The sequence below is a fragment of the Biomphalaria glabrata genome, chromosome 17 (genome assembly GCF_947242115.1).
Source record: "Biomphalaria glabrata chromosome 17, xgBioGlab47.1, whole genome shotgun sequence".
In the NCBI taxonomy this organism is placed as follows: domain Eukaryota; kingdom Metazoa; phylum Mollusca; class Gastropoda; family Planorbidae; genus Biomphalaria; species Biomphalaria glabrata.
Genome location: NC_074727.1, coordinates 27,852,790 through 27,872,169, shown reverse-complemented (window position 1 = coordinate 27,872,169; position 19,380 = coordinate 27,852,790). Strand labels below are relative to the sequence as shown.

Below are 19,380 nucleotides of genomic sequence, written 5' to 3'. Positions count from 1 at the left end.
TCCCTAGCTTTGTGTTTGTGGTGATACCTCGTCTGTTCCGGACGTTTTTAGACAGTCTGCCATAGGATGCACTGGCCTTGGCAATACAGTTGACAAAATAGTCGATTGCGCAAGTGTTACAAATTCTCACATCCTTTCAATACAAGGACACAGTGAAAAAAAAAGTAAAAAATCATTAAAAGCATTTAAAAGTTGAAGAAAAAGAATAGTTAAAGCATAATGAAATCAATTATATCATCTAGATGATTCAGTCAATCTTAAAACATTTTAAATTTTACTAGATTTTGACTAGCTATATGTCTAGATCTATTCCGCTCACTAGTCTAGATCTAGACTTTAGATCTATGGACATTGATACATCGCCCACTTCTTCAAAAGATCTAGATCTGATATGTAAAATATTCTCATTATTCCTAGATCTAGATCTAATTCTAATATTTAAAAAGAGCATCTAAAAGTATTTGAACCTTTATCTTTTATTTATGGAGTTTACTTAGCTCTTAGCAGCGTCTTAGCCCATAGCATATAAGAATAAACTATCTTTACTTTGTCTTGAAACTGTCTGACAGGACTGAAGACTTGTAGCCCATAGCATATAAGAATAAACTATCTTTACTTTGTCTTGAAACTGTCTGACAAGACTGAAGACTTGTAGCCCATAAATCCTTTCCTCCTTAGCCCCCTTCCCACATCAAACACACAATCTAGGTAAAAGTCTCCTCCTTAGCCCCCTTCCCACATCAAACACACAATCTAGGTAAAAGTCTCCTCCTCGTGAAGTGGGGTATCAGTTCCCCTCAAAAACAATTTTAAAAACTAAAATTAATCGAGCTGAATATGAGCTACAGACTCCATGATGGAAGGGCAGACTTGTCAGCCACTGAGCTATCCAAGTACTTTGAACAGTAGAAGGTTTTATAGTCTTTTGTTAATGTACAACTTTGAACCAATGACAAGACTATTTCCTGTCATCTTAGTAGATCCTACTGTCAAAAAAATTAATTAATTGCCACTTATTGATTAACTAATTGGTTTGTGATACATTCTAATGAGCATTTATGATGATTGAATAAAAAGCTTACACTGTTTTTATATATATATAACTATTCTTTGGCTTTTTAGTTTTATATCTAGATGTGAATATATCCTTTAGAATACTAATCTTTTCAGTTTTATATCTAGATTTGAATATATCCTTTAGAATACTAATCTTTTCAGTTTTATATCTAGATTTGAATATATCCTTTAGAATACTAATCTTTTCAGTTTTATATCTAGATTTGAATATATCCTTTAGAATACTAATCTTTTCAGTTTTATATCTAGATTTGAATATATCCTTTAGAATACTAATCTTTTCAGTTTTATATCTAGATGTAATCATTCAATCACATATATTTGTGTAAGAACAACTACAACCACCTCTGACCACAGTTGGATTGTGGCCTCCCTTTAGTTAGGAAAAGTTGCAAAGGGAAAAGATTGCCTTACAAGATGTTAATAAGGCTTGTGTCTTCCAGTCCCAAGATTAGTGAGGAATGCAGTACTTCCTGTGGCTGCACATCCCCATCTGTGACCTACATATTTTACCACATCCAGGGCAAGCATAACTATTGTCTGCAGGTGGTCGATTTAGATTTTCTTTTCGCCGTCTGCGTTTGTCCTTGGCAGCGTATTACAATATGTTAAGTGCCACAGACATATATATATATATGTATGTATTTTTTTAAGAACAAAAAAAAAACAACAACCTGTGACTACAGTTGCATTGGGCTCTTTAGTTATGACATGTGCTTATGTTCAAATCTTAAAAGAACTGGTTATGGGGCATTTTGAAATATTCAAACAAAAGTACAGTGTGATAAATCAGGGAACAAATCACCTGGCATAGCCGGTGGGTAATCTATCTGTTTCTTGTACATCAGTTATACATTCTACATTAGTTCTTTTCAAGATTACATTTCCTGTACCTGAGTGCTATTGTGATGGTGTATATATTTAAGATTCCATTCCTTGTACAAACTTTTAGTTATTAGTGGAATACATTCTACATAAGTTTAGACACACATTCATTTTGAGAGAAGTAGATAACTATCTGGTTAATTCTAGCTTTTGGCTTCTTTTAAGTGAGAAACAAATCACCCAGTTTGGTAACAAAAATCAGCATCTACCAGTGTAACCTCTCTGTAGGGATCTACTAGTAACCTCTCTGTGTGGATCTGAGGAAACTAATGCTTTCAAGAATGCTGCCTGCTCTCCATCATGAGCTACAAATAATTGTTTTGAAGAATGCTGCCTGTTCCCCATCAAGAGCTTACTATTTAACAGCTGTACTGTTCTGTGGGGGAGACAATGTTTTTGGTGAGCTTAAAGGGGGACAGAACTGATCAGGTGTCAACTTACCTTAACTAGACTAGAGAATAGCTGGGCAGAAAGTGGCTCCAGAAGGGGACAGAGAGAGACACACTATTGGAGACCAAAAGGAAAGCCAAAGACAGGCATGGCTGCATGCAGGACACAGGCTTTACAATTCTCTTTTGCTATGTTCTCTCTACCAAACAGGAAGGCCAGAAAATCAGGAGCTGGTGACCCTTAGGCAGCTTACAGTGCCACTGGTCCACCAAACAGGAAGGCCAGAAAATCAGGAGCTGGTGACCCTTAGGCAGCTTACAGTGCCAATTATCACAAAATTGTATTGGGTATCTGCCTGTCCCTACTGAGCACATCTGCTACGTTAAGAGGGTTGTGTGGGCAATAACGTTCCCTCCATAGCTAATAATACCCTGGCTTTTATCTCATTTCTATAGAAATGAGATGAACCAGTCTTTCATGACAATCCTTATTTATTCTTAATATAATAATTTTAGATTTTAATAATACTATACAAGCTATGAATTTATGCTTAATGGGTTACACATTCATTGTCTTGACAGGCTCCATTCATGATTTATGTGGAGGTTCTCAAATGTGATAACACAACCACAAGTCAGCTTCCTCATAAAATATTGGAGAACACTCTGCGCTTCACTCGCTCTGAGGAAGACCTGACTCAGCTTGTCCTTCAGACCACTGCTGCTGCTGCAACTCGTGCTGAGTTTAGTGTGTATGGTTCATGTCATGACTTCGATGATGCAGACTGCTGGTCTCAGGAAGATGATGACATCATAGCAGTGAGTCTTTCAGTTTACTTCTGGACTAGGAACTACTGTCTGTTGTGTAGTGTTTTGTTCTTTTGTTTACACACATACTTATATACATATATACATAACATGACTTCACTGTGGACTAACAGTACCAGACTGATTTCACTGTGGACTAACAGTATCTGAGATGAACTCCTATTGAAAAATCAGAGCAGGAAGGACTAGTCCTCCCGTAGTGCTCTGGCAAGAAACTTCGCCATCCGGCGTAGTGCCTCATAGCTACCATACAAGTTGAGTGACTGCACAGGCAAGTCCCCCCTTAGCTCACGGAGCTGGGGACACTCGTACAAGACATGCGACACTGTTTCGACGCTCTCTCCACAGTGACAACATTGGGAGTCAAAGTTAGTGCGGAACCAGCCAAAGTATGCCCCTATAGGACAATGTTCCGTCCTGCACTGCGCAACTATTGACTGCTCTGACCTCCTCAGTCGCCACCATGGATTGTCGCAATCTGGGTGACGCATGCGCTGCCAGACACCATGTGCTCTGTCGGATTCCTCCCAGGACTTTAACCACTTCTCATGAATGAGTGCTCGGATTTGTGCCGTTGCTTGTAAGTACGTGCTTGGTGCTTCGAGGTGTGTGGCGGCCATTGCACCCTCCCTTGCAAGGGCGTCTGCCGTTTCATTGCCCCTCACGCCGCAATGTGAAGGCGCCCACTGCATAAAAACGACAGCTCCAATAGCTTGGCAGATGTTATCTGCGGCGCCGATTGCCTCTTCTATTACGGGCGACCCTCCCCCGCCTCCACCCATAACTAGGAGACTGGAGTGAGAGTCAGTGACCAATACCACTGTAGTGGCGCTAGTCTCGCGTTGGAGCATTCGGGCCCTAATGGCCTCGAACGCCCTAGTTATCCCTGTGAGTTCGGCATCCATGGAGCATGTGGCGTAGCCGCATGGACCAGAGAGCCTATCTGGTTCAGTCCGGTCGGGGTAGACGATAAGGGCCCCATACCCCGATCTGTCGGGGTCCCTCATTACCGACCCATCGGTATAACAGAATATGGCATCTGATGGGTAGGATTTTATGGTTATGGATGCCAAATTTTGAAGAATGGCAGGTGTTAATCGCCTCTTGGTGGCTCCCTCTTGCCCTAACAGGGACAGGTTTATTTGGGGGGCCGGCAATCTCCTCCACGGAGGGCATGTACTAATTCTCCTAATAGGGATTGTAATATACTAAGTCAATTCATAACCTTAGAAACAAGGCTTTATTTCAATAAAACACGACTGATACACACAATAACACAGTACAGACTGGTCACGATTCACATACTACGATAATGCGAACACAATTACAAATACTAGCACGATTACAAGCACGGGTAACACACAAGTTCATTTAACGATCACTCCATTCACCCCTCCTTTATTTCTTTCTGGGTCTTAGGTTATAATCATGCGTATGAAGGGAAGGATCCGGAGGTATCTCTGGCGTAGACTTTTCTCCTTGCATGTCGTAACTGTCCTGTACGGGACTCGAGTCAATATTGGCCTCTGGCATTGGGTGGCTCCCCTGTGAGTCACTGATGACTTCTGGCTGGTTGTACATCATTGGGGTGGGACTCTGTGAATTACTGATAGTTTCAGGCACGTAGCGACTCCCTGGTGAGAGATCCAAAGAGTCACCGACCTCTTGAGGCAGGATACCGTTCTCTGGTTCGAAATAGTCGTTCGTGGAACTTTCCTTCGGCGCCAGGTGCCTAAGCGACACTGTCTCCTCCCGGCCGTTTGGAAATCGTATATGGGCGTACTGTGGGTTGCAGCTAATAAGTTCAACCTCTTGTACCAATGGGTCAAATTTTGAAGATCTTACAGGGGATTTTAGAAATACTTTGCCTGGGTTCTGTAGCCAAGTAGGCAAGGATGTTCCCGTTGGCGATCTTCTGTTGAATTTGAAGATCCGTTCGTGTGGAGTTTCATTAGTAGAAGTACACAGTAATGATCGAATGGAGTGAAGTGCCTGGGGCAACACAGATTCCCACTGTGATAGTTCCAACTTCCCTGAGTCCAATGCTAATAAAATAGCCTGCCACAATGTTTTATTCAGCTTTTCTATTTGCCCATTTCCTTTGGCATTGTAGGGCGTTGTCCTGCTAGTGGCTATGCCCTTAGAATGTAGATATTCTGTAGTTTCTGTGGACATAAATGATGTGCCACGATCAGAGTGGATGTAACTGGGTGTTCCAAAGAGAAAAAATAACTGGTCGAAGCACTTTATTACTGTCTTAGATGTCATATCAGGACAGGGAAAAGCGAATGGAAACCGCGAATATTGGTCAATCATTGTTAACAAATACTTGTTGCGAGTAGCTGATGGCAAAGGACCTTTAAAGTCAACACTTATTCTTTCAAACGGCTGTGTGGCCTTGATGAGCGTACCTGCAAATTCCTTATAGAATTGCGGTTTAATTCTATTGCAGGTTCTGCATTGTTGAATGGTCTGTCTGACCTCTTCAACCGAGAAGGGTAAGTTCTTTGACCTGACATAATGTAGAAGTCTAGTGACACCTGGATGACACAGGTAGTCATGGTACGTCTTCAGGCTACTTTGTTTCGTCATGGTTGCACAGTGCCCTCTAGACAAGGTGTCTGCTGCTGTGTTGGCGTTCCCAGGTCTATACTGTATATCAAACTTGAAGCTTGCCAGTTCCAATTTCCACCTTTGTATCTTATCGTTTTTAATTTTCTTGTCATGAGTGTCTTTAAATATGTATGAAATAGACAGCTGGTCCGTAATAAGGGTAAAATGATTGCCACACAAATAATGCTTCCATTTGCGTATGGCTTCAATTATTGCAGTGGCTTCTTTCTCTATGGCAGATTGATGCCTTTCAGTAGGTGAAAGAGTTCTAGAGAAGAATGCAATAGGTCTTCCCTCCTGATTTAAAGTGGCAGCTACTGCGATGTCAGAAGCGTCAGTTTCCACAATTAGAGGATGGTCATACTTTATGGTGAAAATTGCTGCTTTCTGCAATTCTTCTTTCAAGTCTTCCAACGCTGTTTTTACTTCTGTAGGTACAGGAAAAATTTGATTTTTCATTATAGGATACATTTTGTCGGAGAAATTTGGTATCCAGTGAGCATAATATGCCAAAAGTCCTACAATCCTTTTCTGAGACTTCAGATCTTTTGGAGGTGGCAAATCTCGCAGAGCTTGAAATCTATCAGGGTCCGGCTTCAAATGCCCTTTGGATATTTCATATCCAAGCAGCTTTACCTTCTTAGTAGCAAATACACTTTTACTTTCGTTGAAAGTTATTCCGTATTCCAGAGCTACCTTCTGAAAATGCAACAGATTTTTGTTATGGGAGTCTACATCTGTACCACATATTGTTACATTGTCGACATAGGCAAACGTGTCAGACAACTTTTCTTTTTCTATAATAATGTCTATGGTTTTCTGGAAGCAAGCTACACCGTTAGTGACCCCAAAGGGTATTCTGCAAAACTGGTAGAGTTTACCACAAGCTTCGAAGGCTGTGTATTTCTTTTCGCTCTGTTGGATAGGTATTTGGTGATAAGCACTCTCCAGATCCAATGTGCTAAAGATTTCATACCTGGAAATTTTCTCCACCATTTCATCCACTCTAGGCATGGGGTAAGCGTCCAGGTAAGTAAATCTATTTATAGTTTGGCTATAATCAACGACCATTCGCTTTTTGTGCCGCTCATTGGTCGTGACAAGGACTTGAGCTCTCCAAGGTGATTTGGAAGGTTCAATGATACCGTTTCGTATCAATTTCTCAATTTCAGCTTTAATAAATTGTGTGTCTTGGAAGGAGTAACGACGAGATTTAGTAGCAATAGGTCTGCAATCAGGGGATAAATTTGCAAACAATTGTGGTGCCTCTACCTTAACAGCATTGAGCGAGCAGACATGAAATGCAGGTCGACCACCGTTGAATGGAATTATCAGTTCTTTGTGTAATGCGAGGAAATCTAACCCAAGCACTACATCAGTGCAAAGTTCATCTAGTAACGAAAGTTTGAATTGATTGTAAACTTCCCCTTTGTATTTTAGCGATGCAAACATGTGGCCTCTTGTGACGCTTGACAGTTGAGATGACGCCATAGAAATTTTGTGCTTTGAACGTGTCACTGACCAATCGTACTCTCTTGGTATGTTTGAAGAAATGTAGCTTTCCCCGCTACCTGTATCAATTAGGGCTTTTAGGTTCACGCCATTTACAGAGATGTGTACTGTTGATTTAGTTAAACCAGGTACAGACGAAGTAGCAATTAGTGATGTTAGATGTGTAGAGTCCTTAATGCAGCTACAATCTTTACAAGATTGTCTTTTAATATCGTGGCTAGGAGATGTTTTGACTTTTGTTTTGGTTATAGGAGTGTTGCGAGACCTGCAAACCTTCGAAAAATGTCCATTTTTCCCGCACGAATGACACATGCAGTCTTTGGCAGGGCATTTCGCTCTGAGATGCCGACTACCTCCGCAAAAGAAACATTTAGTATTCACTGTTGCGATTGTTTCTGAGTCCACCATTTCTTCGGTTGAGATTGCCGATGACGAAAGAGATGACTCTACCAATTGAGACGGAGTACTAAACGAACTGGATTCTTTTTGGGCCATGTCGAGAGTCTTGGCAATATCTAAAGCCATTTTCAAGTCAAGGGATCTTTTCTCAAGTAGCCTCTGTCTAATTACACTCGAACGCATGCCGCTAACAAAGGCATCGCGAATGGCGTCCTCTTCATTTTTGTCAGCACTGACAGCTCGGAACTGACAATCTCTGGCCATCACTCTCAGCTTGTGTACAAATTGATCAAGACTTTGATCGACTTCTTGTTTGCAAGTTGCAAGCAAATGTCTGGCCAATGTTTCATTAGGGGCCTTCACAAATAAATTCTCAAGAATAGATTTTGCTTCTGAGTATTTAGAACAGGTAGAAATATACTGATATAAGGATGGAGACACAAAGTTGCATAGCAGGTCAAACTGTTCGCTTTCACTAGCCCCTACCTTCGTTGCGAATCTGTCAAAACAAGAAATCCAATGTTTCCATGTAACTGAAGCATTAGTTGAACTAGGATCAGCATCCAGTCTATTGGGACGCAAAAACTTGTCCATTTAAGAATGGTTTTATTGAAATAAATTGTAATATACTAAGTCAATTCATAACCTTAGAAACAAGGCTTTATTTCAATAAAACACGACTGATACACACAATAACACAGTACAGACTGGTCACGATTCACATACTACAATAATGCGAACACGATTACAAATACTAGCACGATTACAAGCATGGGTAACACACAAGTTCATTTAACGATCACTCCAGGGATTCTATCAGTGGAGAGTCCAGCTGAGTTAGACAAATTGGCTGCAATATGGAGGAACGATCGCATTTTGATGCGGTTCCTCTCTCTCCACTGTCGCACTAAGATTGAAGTGGGTAGCCTAGAGTCGCCCCTTTTGTAGCGCTCGTAGGCCGTAAGTACTGCCCTCTCCCTCCTAAGATGTAAGGGTGCCACGTTAGTAAAGATTTCAGCAGCGTTTGTTGGGCTTGTCCTAAAGGTGCCACAAATGAACCGTAGAGCCTGTGCTTGTACCTGGTCGAGTGATTCGAGGGCAGTTTTACTAGCGTATACTTGAACTGTATAGCTGTATTCAATTTGTGATCTGACTGCCCCTAAGTACAATGTGCGTAGCATGTCAGCTTTGGCACCCCACTTTGTGCTGGCCAGCTTTCTTAGTAACGCTAACTTCTCCGAGGCTTTTTGTTCAACATCCTGGACGTGCTGGAGCATTGACAGTTTTCTATCTAGGGTCACCCCTAGATATTTTGGCGTATTTTCACGCTGGAGTCGCAGCCCACCGAGTTGAAGCTCGAATGGAGCCTTAAGAATGTCGATCCCTAGGCTGAACAGGGACCATATCGTTTTGGCAACGTTTATCAGAATCTGCCATTTGTCGCAATACGAGGAGATGGTATGGAGGTCTGCTTGAAGTGCCGCCTGAATTTGGTCGGCTTTCTTCCCGGTTGACCAGAGGACAATATCGTCAGCATTTAGCAGTTTTTTGGACCGTAGTGAGCTGGGCAAATCATTAAGAAAAGCTATGAAAAGTGTACAGGACAGGGTGGAGCCCTGAGGCAGGCCATTGAGTTGTTGTTTTGGCTTGCTAAGGGAGTGCTGGTATTTTGTACGTGTGCTCCTCCCAGACAGAAAGGATTGTATCCAATTGTATATCTTGCCCCACACACCCATAGCTCTTAGCTTAAGATAGAGGCCTTGCTTCCACACACGGTCGTAAGCCTGTTTTAGGTCTATGAACACCGCGTATGTGCTCTCGGACCTCTGGAACCCATCGGCCACCTCCTGTGCGAATGTTGTAACCTGGTCGATTGGGCTCAAGCCTGCCCTAAAGTCGGCCTGTCCTGGCGCCAGGATACCGGCAATCTCAAAGGACCAAACTAGCCGCTCGTTAACCATTCGCTCAGCAACTTTGCCAAGGGTTGAGGTTAGTGAAATGGGTCTGTAGGACTCCACGTTAGTCGCGTCTTTTCCCTTCTTAAGGACTGGCACAATGACAGCACTCTTCCAGGCTCCGGGCAGTCTGGACTCTGCCCAGGTTCGGTTCATAAACTCCAAGAGTTTCTCGCAATGCCCCCAAGGTGTTTTACCATCTCAGGGGTAACCTTATCTGGCCCCGGAGCTTTTCGGTTTTTGCACTTAGCTATCGCTCTGTCCAGCTCAGCACGACAGAAGGGCGCGTTGCACGTTGCTTGGCTTTCCGGCTCATCTGGCTCCCTCACGAGCCTCTTACTATTTTTGTTGAGGGCCTTGGACATGGTAGACTTCTTTTCGGGCTTGCTGATTTTAGCAAAATGTTGATTCAACAAGCCAGCCATTTTGGTTACCGTCGAGACCGGCCCTCTGGGTGACAATAGAGGGGCAGCCGTTCGCGCTGTGTCTTTGGCCTCTAGGTTTCGCAGAAGACGCCAGGTTTTCGAGGTGTCCCGAAGTTCCATCCCTGCGCAGGCAGCGTTCCAATGGTTCGACCGGACGCGTCGGGCCATTTCACTCGTGGCTCTGCAGAGCCGATTGTACTCCCTCCGGATTTCAGGGGTACCCTTCCGTTCAGCAAGCCTCCGGGCTCGCATATGTCTCAGGACCAGCTTATTCAATTCCTGAGACCACACGCGTTTCTGCCTTACGCCAGGATAAGTCCGCGGGACAAACCTCTTGGCCACACCCAACATAGCTGCTGTTATTTCACCGTATATGATGTCAACGTCCCTATCCTCCACTGCAATATTCATAAGGGCAGTGTTGACTGCTGCCTCGTAGGCTAGCCAGTTCGCCTTGGTGTAACTCCATCTACGCGGAGCTTTTGGGGTTACACCACTGGCCTCTGAGAGGGCAATTGTGACTAGTATGGGTCTATGGTCACTTCCAATGTCGTCTAAGACTTGAAACTGAGTATGAGATTCTAAATTAGCTGTAATTAGAGTAAGGTCTGGTCTAGATTGGCTGCCATTTCCGGTATGGTATAGAGTTGGGGGAGTATGTTTATTTTGCAGACAGAACAAATTAGAATTATTTAGGAGTTCATTAATTTTATGTCCTGACGAGTCGGTTGAATCATAGCCCCACTGCTGAGACTTAGCGTTAAAGTCTCCTGCGATGACGTTGTGAGTATTGATATTAGTATAGTCATATTCGAGACCAATTTCGTGCTTGGGGGGGTTGTACAGATTAGTTACCGTGAGTTGACTTCGATGATGCAGACTGCTGGTCTCAGGAAGATGATGACATCTTAGCAGTGAGTCTTTCAGTTTACTTCTGGACTAGTCTGTTGTGTAGTGTTTTGTTTTTTTGTTTACACACATACTTATATACATATATACATAACATGACTTCACTGTGGACTAACAGTACCAGACTGATTTCACTGTGGACTAACAGTACCAGACTGACTTCACTGTGGGCTAACAGTACCAGACTGACTTCACCGTGGACTAGACAGTACCAGACTGACTTCACTGTGGACTAACAGTACCAGACTGACTTCACTGTGGACTAACAGTACCAGACTGACTTCACTGTGGACTAGACAGTACCTTTCAGTATCAGAATGACTTCACTGTGGACTAACAATACCAGACAGTACCAGAATGACTTCACTGTGGACTAACAGTATCAGAATGACTTCACTGTGGACTAACAGTACCAGACTGACTTCACTGTGGACTAACAGTACCAGACTGACTTCACTGTGGACTAGACAATACCTTTCAGTATCAGAATGACTTCACTGTGGACTAACAATACCAGACAGTACCAGAATGACTTCACTGTGGACTAACAGTATCAGAATGACTTCACTGTGGACTAACAGTACCAGACTGACTTCACTGTGGACTGACAGTACCAGACTGACTTCATTGTGGACTAACAGTACCAGACTGACTTCACTGTGGACTAACAGTACCAGCGTGACTTCACTGTGGACTAGACAGTACCTTTCAGTATCAGAATGACTTCACTTTGGACTAACAATACCAGACTGACTTCACTGTGGACTAACAGTACCAGACTGACTTCACTGTGGACTAACAGTACCAGACTGACTTCACTGTGGACTAACAGTACCAGACTGATTTCACTGTGGACTAACAGTACCAGACTGACTTCACTGTGGACTAACAGTATCAGACTGACTTCACTGTGGACTAGACAGTACCTTTCAGTATCAGAATGACTTCACTGTGGACTAACAATACCAGACAGTACCAGAATGACTTCACTGTGGACTAACAGTATCAGAATGACTTCACTGTGGACTAACAGTACCAGACTGACTTCACTGTGGACTAGACAGTACCTTTCAGTATCAGAATGACTTCACTGTGGACTAACAATACCAGACAGTACCAGAATGACTTCACTGTGGATTAACAGTATCAGAATGACTTCACTGTGGACTAACAGTACCAGACTGACTTCACTGTGGACTAACAGTACCAGACTGACTTCACTGTGGACTAACAGTACCAGACAGTATCAGACTGACTTCACTGTGGACTAGACAGTACCTTTCAGTATCAGAATGACTTCACTATGGACTAACAATACCAGACAGTATCAGAATGACTTCAATGTATCAGAATGACTTCACTGTGGACTAACAGTATCAGAATGACTTCACTGTGGACTAACAGTACCAGACAGTACCAGAATGACTGACTTGCCTTGCTGACCTGTGGCACCTTTCTAACACCCACAATGGACAGGATCACATGACAATACCATGGGTTGATATTCAAGTAGAAATGTGTTCAAACCAGAACTGTCCCTTGTCCTTTGATGCAGTTGACCACTAAGCAGCACACTACTAAGCAGCACATTGATCTGTGTTAGATGTGTCAGCTGATCATACACACTGTTAACCCTATCATCACTTCAGTTATTACATTGCCCCCTTTTTAGATTTGTCTGTCCTGGACAAAATCTACCTATTAAATGGCTGTGGAGATTAATTGGTTCAGGCATGCTTCTAGCGATGGGAGCAGCAGTATTGCCAGCTTGATATAGCCATCTGTGTTGCAGTCTGCAGGTGTCACTTTGGTGATATTTTCTGTTTTTCTTTAGTGTCAATATTTGTTGATGATTTTCTATTTACAATTTTGTTTCAATACATTGCTTATCTTTTCTTTGTATTTCTATAGAATGACACAAACAGAATCACTTGCCAGGGAAATAGAAAATACTTTTTTTTTCTCTTTCAATGAACTTCTTCCACACATAAACTCATTTATTCATAATACTACATTACTTGAAATATATTCTTACACAATGGAAGAAAAGTTTCCCTTTCAGACCTTGCGATCTAATAGAAGGCAGGAGAGCCGCTGGTTGCCCACTTTTACATTATACGGATGTATGCAAACGTGACGTGAAGCTCTTCAAAATCGACACTTGTAGCTGGGAAGAGGTGGCACTGGACAGATCCACATGGAGAGAGAGAGTATAAAGGAAGGGTCACGGATTGCAGATGTCATACACAACAGAAGCAGAAAGAAGGGTGAAAATGCAACACCACCTGGTGATTACATATGCCCAACCTGCAATCACAGCTGTGTATCAAGGATTGGCCTCTTTAGTCACACAAGAAGTTGCATAGGAAAAAGATTGTCTCTTGAGACGTAAAATGCCACAGAGATAACACTTATATATTGATACAACTGAGCTTTACTATCTCTCTATAGCACTTATATATTGATACAACTGAGCTTTACTATCTCTCTATAGCACTTATATATTGATACAACTGAGCTTTACTATCTTTCTATAGCACTTATATATTGATACAACTGAGCTTTCTATAGCACTTATATATTGATACAACTGAGCTTTCTATAGCACTTATATATTGATACAACTGAGCTTTACTATCTCTCTATAGCACTGATATATCGATACAACTGAGCTTTGCTATCTTCTTCACTTAAACTTCATTTTCATTTAGAATTAACTTCAAATATAAAGTACTCAAAACTTAAAACAACTTATGTACTCACAACAATTTATAGACTTCAGAAGCTCGGGGATCCACTACACCCAAGGACCACGACTAATTCACTTTCCACCAATTTATACCTTTTTAAATCGTTTTAATTCGAATCATAGAAACATCTGCTTAAAAATATTTCTCAAATCTATCACCTTCCAGAAACACGTATGCAACTTTTTTTTCCTGACCTTTCTTTGATTGGCCAACCATAATTTGCACTGTGACTTCTTTGACCTGACCCCCGATTTCTAGAAAGAAGTAGATTAATGAGGTCACAGTATGGATTTGTGACAGCTTTCTCCCATCTCCGGAGACCAATTGGTGTTTCTTTGGTTAAGAAAACGCTGTTGTCATCGCCACTTGGCGAACAGAGAGGTAATGGATGGCATGGTTGTGGTCATCAAGACCGTTGATTCAACTCACTGACTCAACAGGCTTTCAAATGAGCTACAGAAGGTCAAACACATACAAAAACTTCAGCTGTGTCTGTAAGAGATGCCTGGGGGTCTAACATCCACTGTGCAAGTCAATGGAACCCCGCCCCTCCCAACCTCCATTATGGTCTCTCTCGCTGATGTTGGTATCTATACCAACAGAATTTGTTAGTAAGTCTGCCTGCTGCCAACACAGTTCTTGTTGAACACATGGTTTTCAACTTCTCTTGAAAGAGATACATCATTGGATACTGGGCTTCCCAGATATGGTCTACCACATTGAGGTTGGGGGGGGGGGGGGGGGTCCAATCATGGTGATCTTTGGGACTGAGTAGATTATATTGGGTGACTTCTGGAACAAGACTTCTCCAGGTTAATTGCTTCTTCTTTTAGATCAAGGCCATAGAACTCAGAGTTTGATCATCCAATTAGGCTACTGTTATATGGAATATTTTGTTTCCAAAATGGTAGAAAGTAATTTATTAGTAACTTAATATTTTAATATTATTATTTTAATATTAAGTTCATCTGTTTTAGCACTCATCTAATATAGATCATGTGACTTATTGTTATGATCTGATGTAATCTTCTACTTTTTTTGAAGTAATGTCTGTATTATATATAAGATGACTTGGTGGTTATCACCTGACAGATTCTTCATGTTACAAATGAAATAGTTGCTTTAATCAAATCAACTCCTCCACATATTCTTGTAGCTGGCCAATCGCTGTCGATCAAGTGACACCATATCCCAGCTGTCTACAGAGAGTTCTACCAGTGCTGACAGCAAGGATCCTGTCGTCTATATTGCTGCTGGTGACATAAGAAGACGTCTTTCTGAAAATTTGGCTGCTCCTAAAAAGAAATTTGAGGTAAATAAATAGATGCCTACAAGTATGTATATTGTGTATTTAGTAAGCAAAAGAACATGAAAATATGCAACTATGATTTTTTTAGTTATTAGAATAGATGAGTCACAAACAGTGGTAGCAGGCCAGTGAATAGTCTTTAGAATAGTTATTAGAATAGATGAGTCACAAACAGTGGTAGCAGGCCAGTGAATAGTTATTAGAATAGATGAGTGACAAACAATGGTAGCAGGCCAGTGAATAGTTATTAGAATAGATGAGTCACAAACAATGGTAGCAGGCCAGTGAATAGTTATTAGAATAGGTGAGTCACAAACAGTGGTAGCAGGCCAGTGAATAGTTATTAGAATAGGTGAGTCACAAACAGTGGTAGCAGGCCAGTGAATAGTTATTAGAATAGATGAGTCACAAACAATGGTAGCAGGCCAGTGAATAGTTATTAGAATAGATGAGTCACAAACAGTGGTAGCAGGCCAGTGAATAGTTATTAGAATAGATGAGTCACAAACAATGGTAGCAGGCCAGTGAATAGTTATTAGAATAGATGAGTTACAAGCAGTGGTAGCAGGCCAGTGAATAGTTATTAGAATAGATGAGTCACAAACAGTGGTAGCAGGCCAGTGAATAGTTATTAGAATAGATGAGTCACAAACAATGGTAGCAGGCCAGTGAATAGTTATTAGAATAGATGAGTCACAAACAATGGTAGCAGGCCAGTGAATAGTTATTAGAATAGATGAGTCACAAACAGTGGTAGCAGGCCAGTGAATAGTTATTAGAATAGATGAGTCACAAACAGTGGTAGCAGGCCAGTGAATAGTTATTAAAATAGATGAGTCACAAACAGTGGTAGCAGGCCAGTGAATAGTTATTAGAATAGATGAGTCACAAACAATGGTAGCAGGCCAGTGAATGGTTATTAGAATAGATGAGTCACAAACAGTGGTAGCAGGCCAGTGAATATTAAGTCCTCATCATGCATGTGATACACCTTCCCAAATAGTCTATAATGTAGAAACAGAATGACTCCATAGAAATGAGATCTACTTTGACATGAATGCACTCTACCAATAAATCCACTAGAAAGATATTCTCCATGTCCTAACTGTCTAACAATCTTACTATCACTCTTTCACACCAAGCTTTTTCCATGTGTGAAGAACACAGAATAGCATTAAGGGATTACTAGTCACTACATGTCACAATGAGTCTCAAATGAGGCTGTGACAACTCCACACCACTTCAGTCAAGTACAATTTCTTTCCCTTATTTGTTGTCAGGTAAAAGAACTAATAGTGTAAAATTTCAGCTTGATCCAAAATATGATGTTGAAGAAATAACATGTACAAACTATTGAACAGACAGAGAGAGTGAGTTGATATAAGCTTTGTATAAAAAATTCAGATTTTGCTCTTTTTTTCTCTTGCAAATCGGCTGTGTTGTTCTAACTTCAATTCTGGGGGATTGTTAAAAGCTATGTAATGGGCCTTATGCACATTAACTCTTTCTCTCCGTAATTATTTACCACATTCTGGTGGAATCAACGTTTGTATCGTCGGTTTGGAAAGAAAGAGTTAAAAACCAATGAACTAGTCTCAGTAATCTAATAGTGAAGCTGCCTTTTGATCTATACAAATTGTATTGCAAACTACAGAAACTGGCAGAAATGGGTGGCTGAGCTAAAGCTCTCTCTTCAATGTGTCAACAAAGGAAATCAAATGGATAGAAAGTATCTCCTTGTATAGCAAACTGAAGAGTCCAAAACCAGTTCAATACCTAATTAGGATTATCTGTCTGAAAATAACAAAATTAAATTTTTTGACTAGTAATTGCAGAGGACTTTCATTGCTGACTCAGGAAAGAATGGCCTGAAAGAAGAAAATCTTGTTTCAAAATGTCCAGTGTCTGCATACCTTGTCAAGAAATTACCTATGAACAAAACTACTTTTATAAAACTAGATGTCACTGATTCAGCCAAGCAAACCATTGCATCTGGTTTAAATATAAATTCACTTGTAAATTCCCACTGGAATTAGGCATAAAACACTAGAAGCATTATGTTCATAAAATCATTGCCATGTGACAAAAACAGCAACATTCTAACATATTCTAGAAAACTCTATGACAAAGACTAAATGTGTAAATATTTGGACAAATGTGCAGAATGTCTTGTATAACTTTATGCTGTGTTCATTTTTAGGATTGCTTGAAGGATTTTAGTCTTTAATGAGTATATTTCTTTAAATTTACGAAAATACACATTTGCCCCTCAAAATACACTTTTCCAGGTCTGGGATATACACAAGTTTGGCTTGTTAGCATCTCTGCAGTATCCTAACATTGACTTGTTCTTGTGACAGAAGATCTTTGAACAATGCACAATTCAAATAGTTCCTGTGACAGAAGATCTGTGAACAATTCACAATTCAAATAGTTCCTGTGACAGAAGATCTGTGAACAATGCACAATTCAAATAGTTCCTGTGACAGAAGATCTGTGAACAATGCACAATTCAAATAGTTCCTGTGACAGAAGATCTGTGAACAATTCACAATTCAAATAGTTCCTGTGACAGAAGATCTGTGAACAATGCACAAATGCCAAATCTTAAACTATCTCATATTCAGGTTTTTTTTCTTGGAAGAAAGATACTTTTTTTGCTCATTTTTAGTTCCCTGATTGTCTTGAAGACGTGACCTGCACTGACTTGAATGACGTCAGTGTATTCAGATTGCATGGAATTAAGTCTCTATGTTTGGTAACCAAAAGTATTTGCAAGTATTAGGAAGCCCACTATTACATTGACAACTGTTTGAAGAGTTTTACAGAGAAATGTATGATGCATAAGTCATCTGCCAAAAAAAAACAGAAAATGTGACTCAGTAAAACTGATATTAGAAGTCAAGTAAGGAGATTGTGGCACAAACTTGACCACTTAATGATGTTTTGACCATTTACACATACCAATAGTTGGGTTACATGGAGGACAATACTAGGAAATACACATAGCCCCACATTTTCAAGGAGGACCTCAGTGGACACCAGGTGGGAAGAGACTTGTTTGTGGAGACAGCTTGCCATCCAAGGCATTGTAAGGCACAAGAACATCTAAGTAATACATCTTTTTGGCTTTTTTTTTTCATTGATCAAAGATGAGAAACAGTGGTTTGCCTTTAGTATTTAGTATTTTTATGTGCACTCTGAAAAATATGACAGTCTGAATATAATTGACGTTTATATTCAATATTTTAATAATAGCATTAGTAATAAGAATCTTTATTATCTGTGAGGAAATTTGTTTTACAATTGTGCATTACAAAAAATTATACATAATTAGAGCAAACGTTTGTATTATAGCCTTCAAGATCTATGTTGATAGCCCAGTGCACTAAAGAGTCAATAGACACCAAATCAACATCACCTTCATCCAAATTGTGTTAATTGTGTTTGTTTGAACTTAAACAGACCTATCAAGTCTTGAATTATAAAAGTTACATTTTACTCTTAAGCTTCAACTCGATTTTTAAATGATAAGGGATTTTAAAAAATAAATCATTTGTACAAAACATGTGGCCAGTTTAAACCTCTCCAAGGGCTGTAGTTGGCCCAGGAGGGGTCCCAAGTTTGCCCATCACTATGCAAGACCATGAGATTATTTTCAAGGTGGGTTTTAGCCATATAGGGGGATGCTATAATGTGTAACTTGGTGCCCCGCCTCACTAGCTGCTAATGTATTAATTAAAGAACAACAGCAAACCAAGTGTCATAAGAAATGAACTGTAAATAATTGGTCAACAATTGTTGGGAATTTTGAATATTAAATACAAATAGTTAATATCCAGAGTTTGTACAAACCATGTAAATAATAAGTATTTAACTCCCTGAAACAATGAATAAACTTGGATCTAGTGATGCTGCTAAATCTCAGAACTTTCATTAGCGACATCCGAACTGAAATATCAACCTGATTTTGATTAATACATTTATGTGCTTATGTATTGTTAAAACAGGGAAAGGTTGAAAACTGTAGCGCAGAAAGAATCTACAGCCAGAACGCCTTCTCTGCTAATAGAACAATACAGGAAACCAAGCGTGATGTAAAACGCAGACACAATATTCTTGACAACAAATCACGCCAAATGCTAACTATTTCATATACCTCAAAACATGACTATTAGACAAGGAAGAAAACTTCACATGCACGCAACAATTATGATGACCAGATTCTCTGCCACTTTTGGTTTCACAGAAATCATTCTTAAGTGGCTTGGATCTTACCTGACTGAACACACCCAGTGTCTTGGTTGAGGGGACAGAGTCAACAAGCTT

At 40.6% G+C, this 19,380-nt stretch overlaps 1 protein-coding gene across 5 annotated transcripts in view; it reads left to right on the top strand.

The window, feature by feature from the left end:
- Positions 1–19,380, top strand: part of LOC106051947 (phosphatidylinositol 4-kinase beta-like) — a 97,210-nt gene that overhangs the window by 59,474 nt on the left and 18,356 nt on the right. For 4 of the 5 annotated variants that reach the window (XM_056016466.1, XM_056016467.1, XM_056016468.1 and 1 more), the window contains exons 9-10: positions 2,934–3,170; positions 14,899–15,054. In XM_056016466.1, the coding sequence (XP_055872441.1) occupies positions 2,934–3,170; positions 14,899–15,054 (393 nt within the window). The remainder of the gene's footprint in view (positions 1–2,933; positions 3,171–14,898; positions 15,055–19,380) is intronic. The other variant, XM_056016470.1, reaches the window with a different exon arrangement.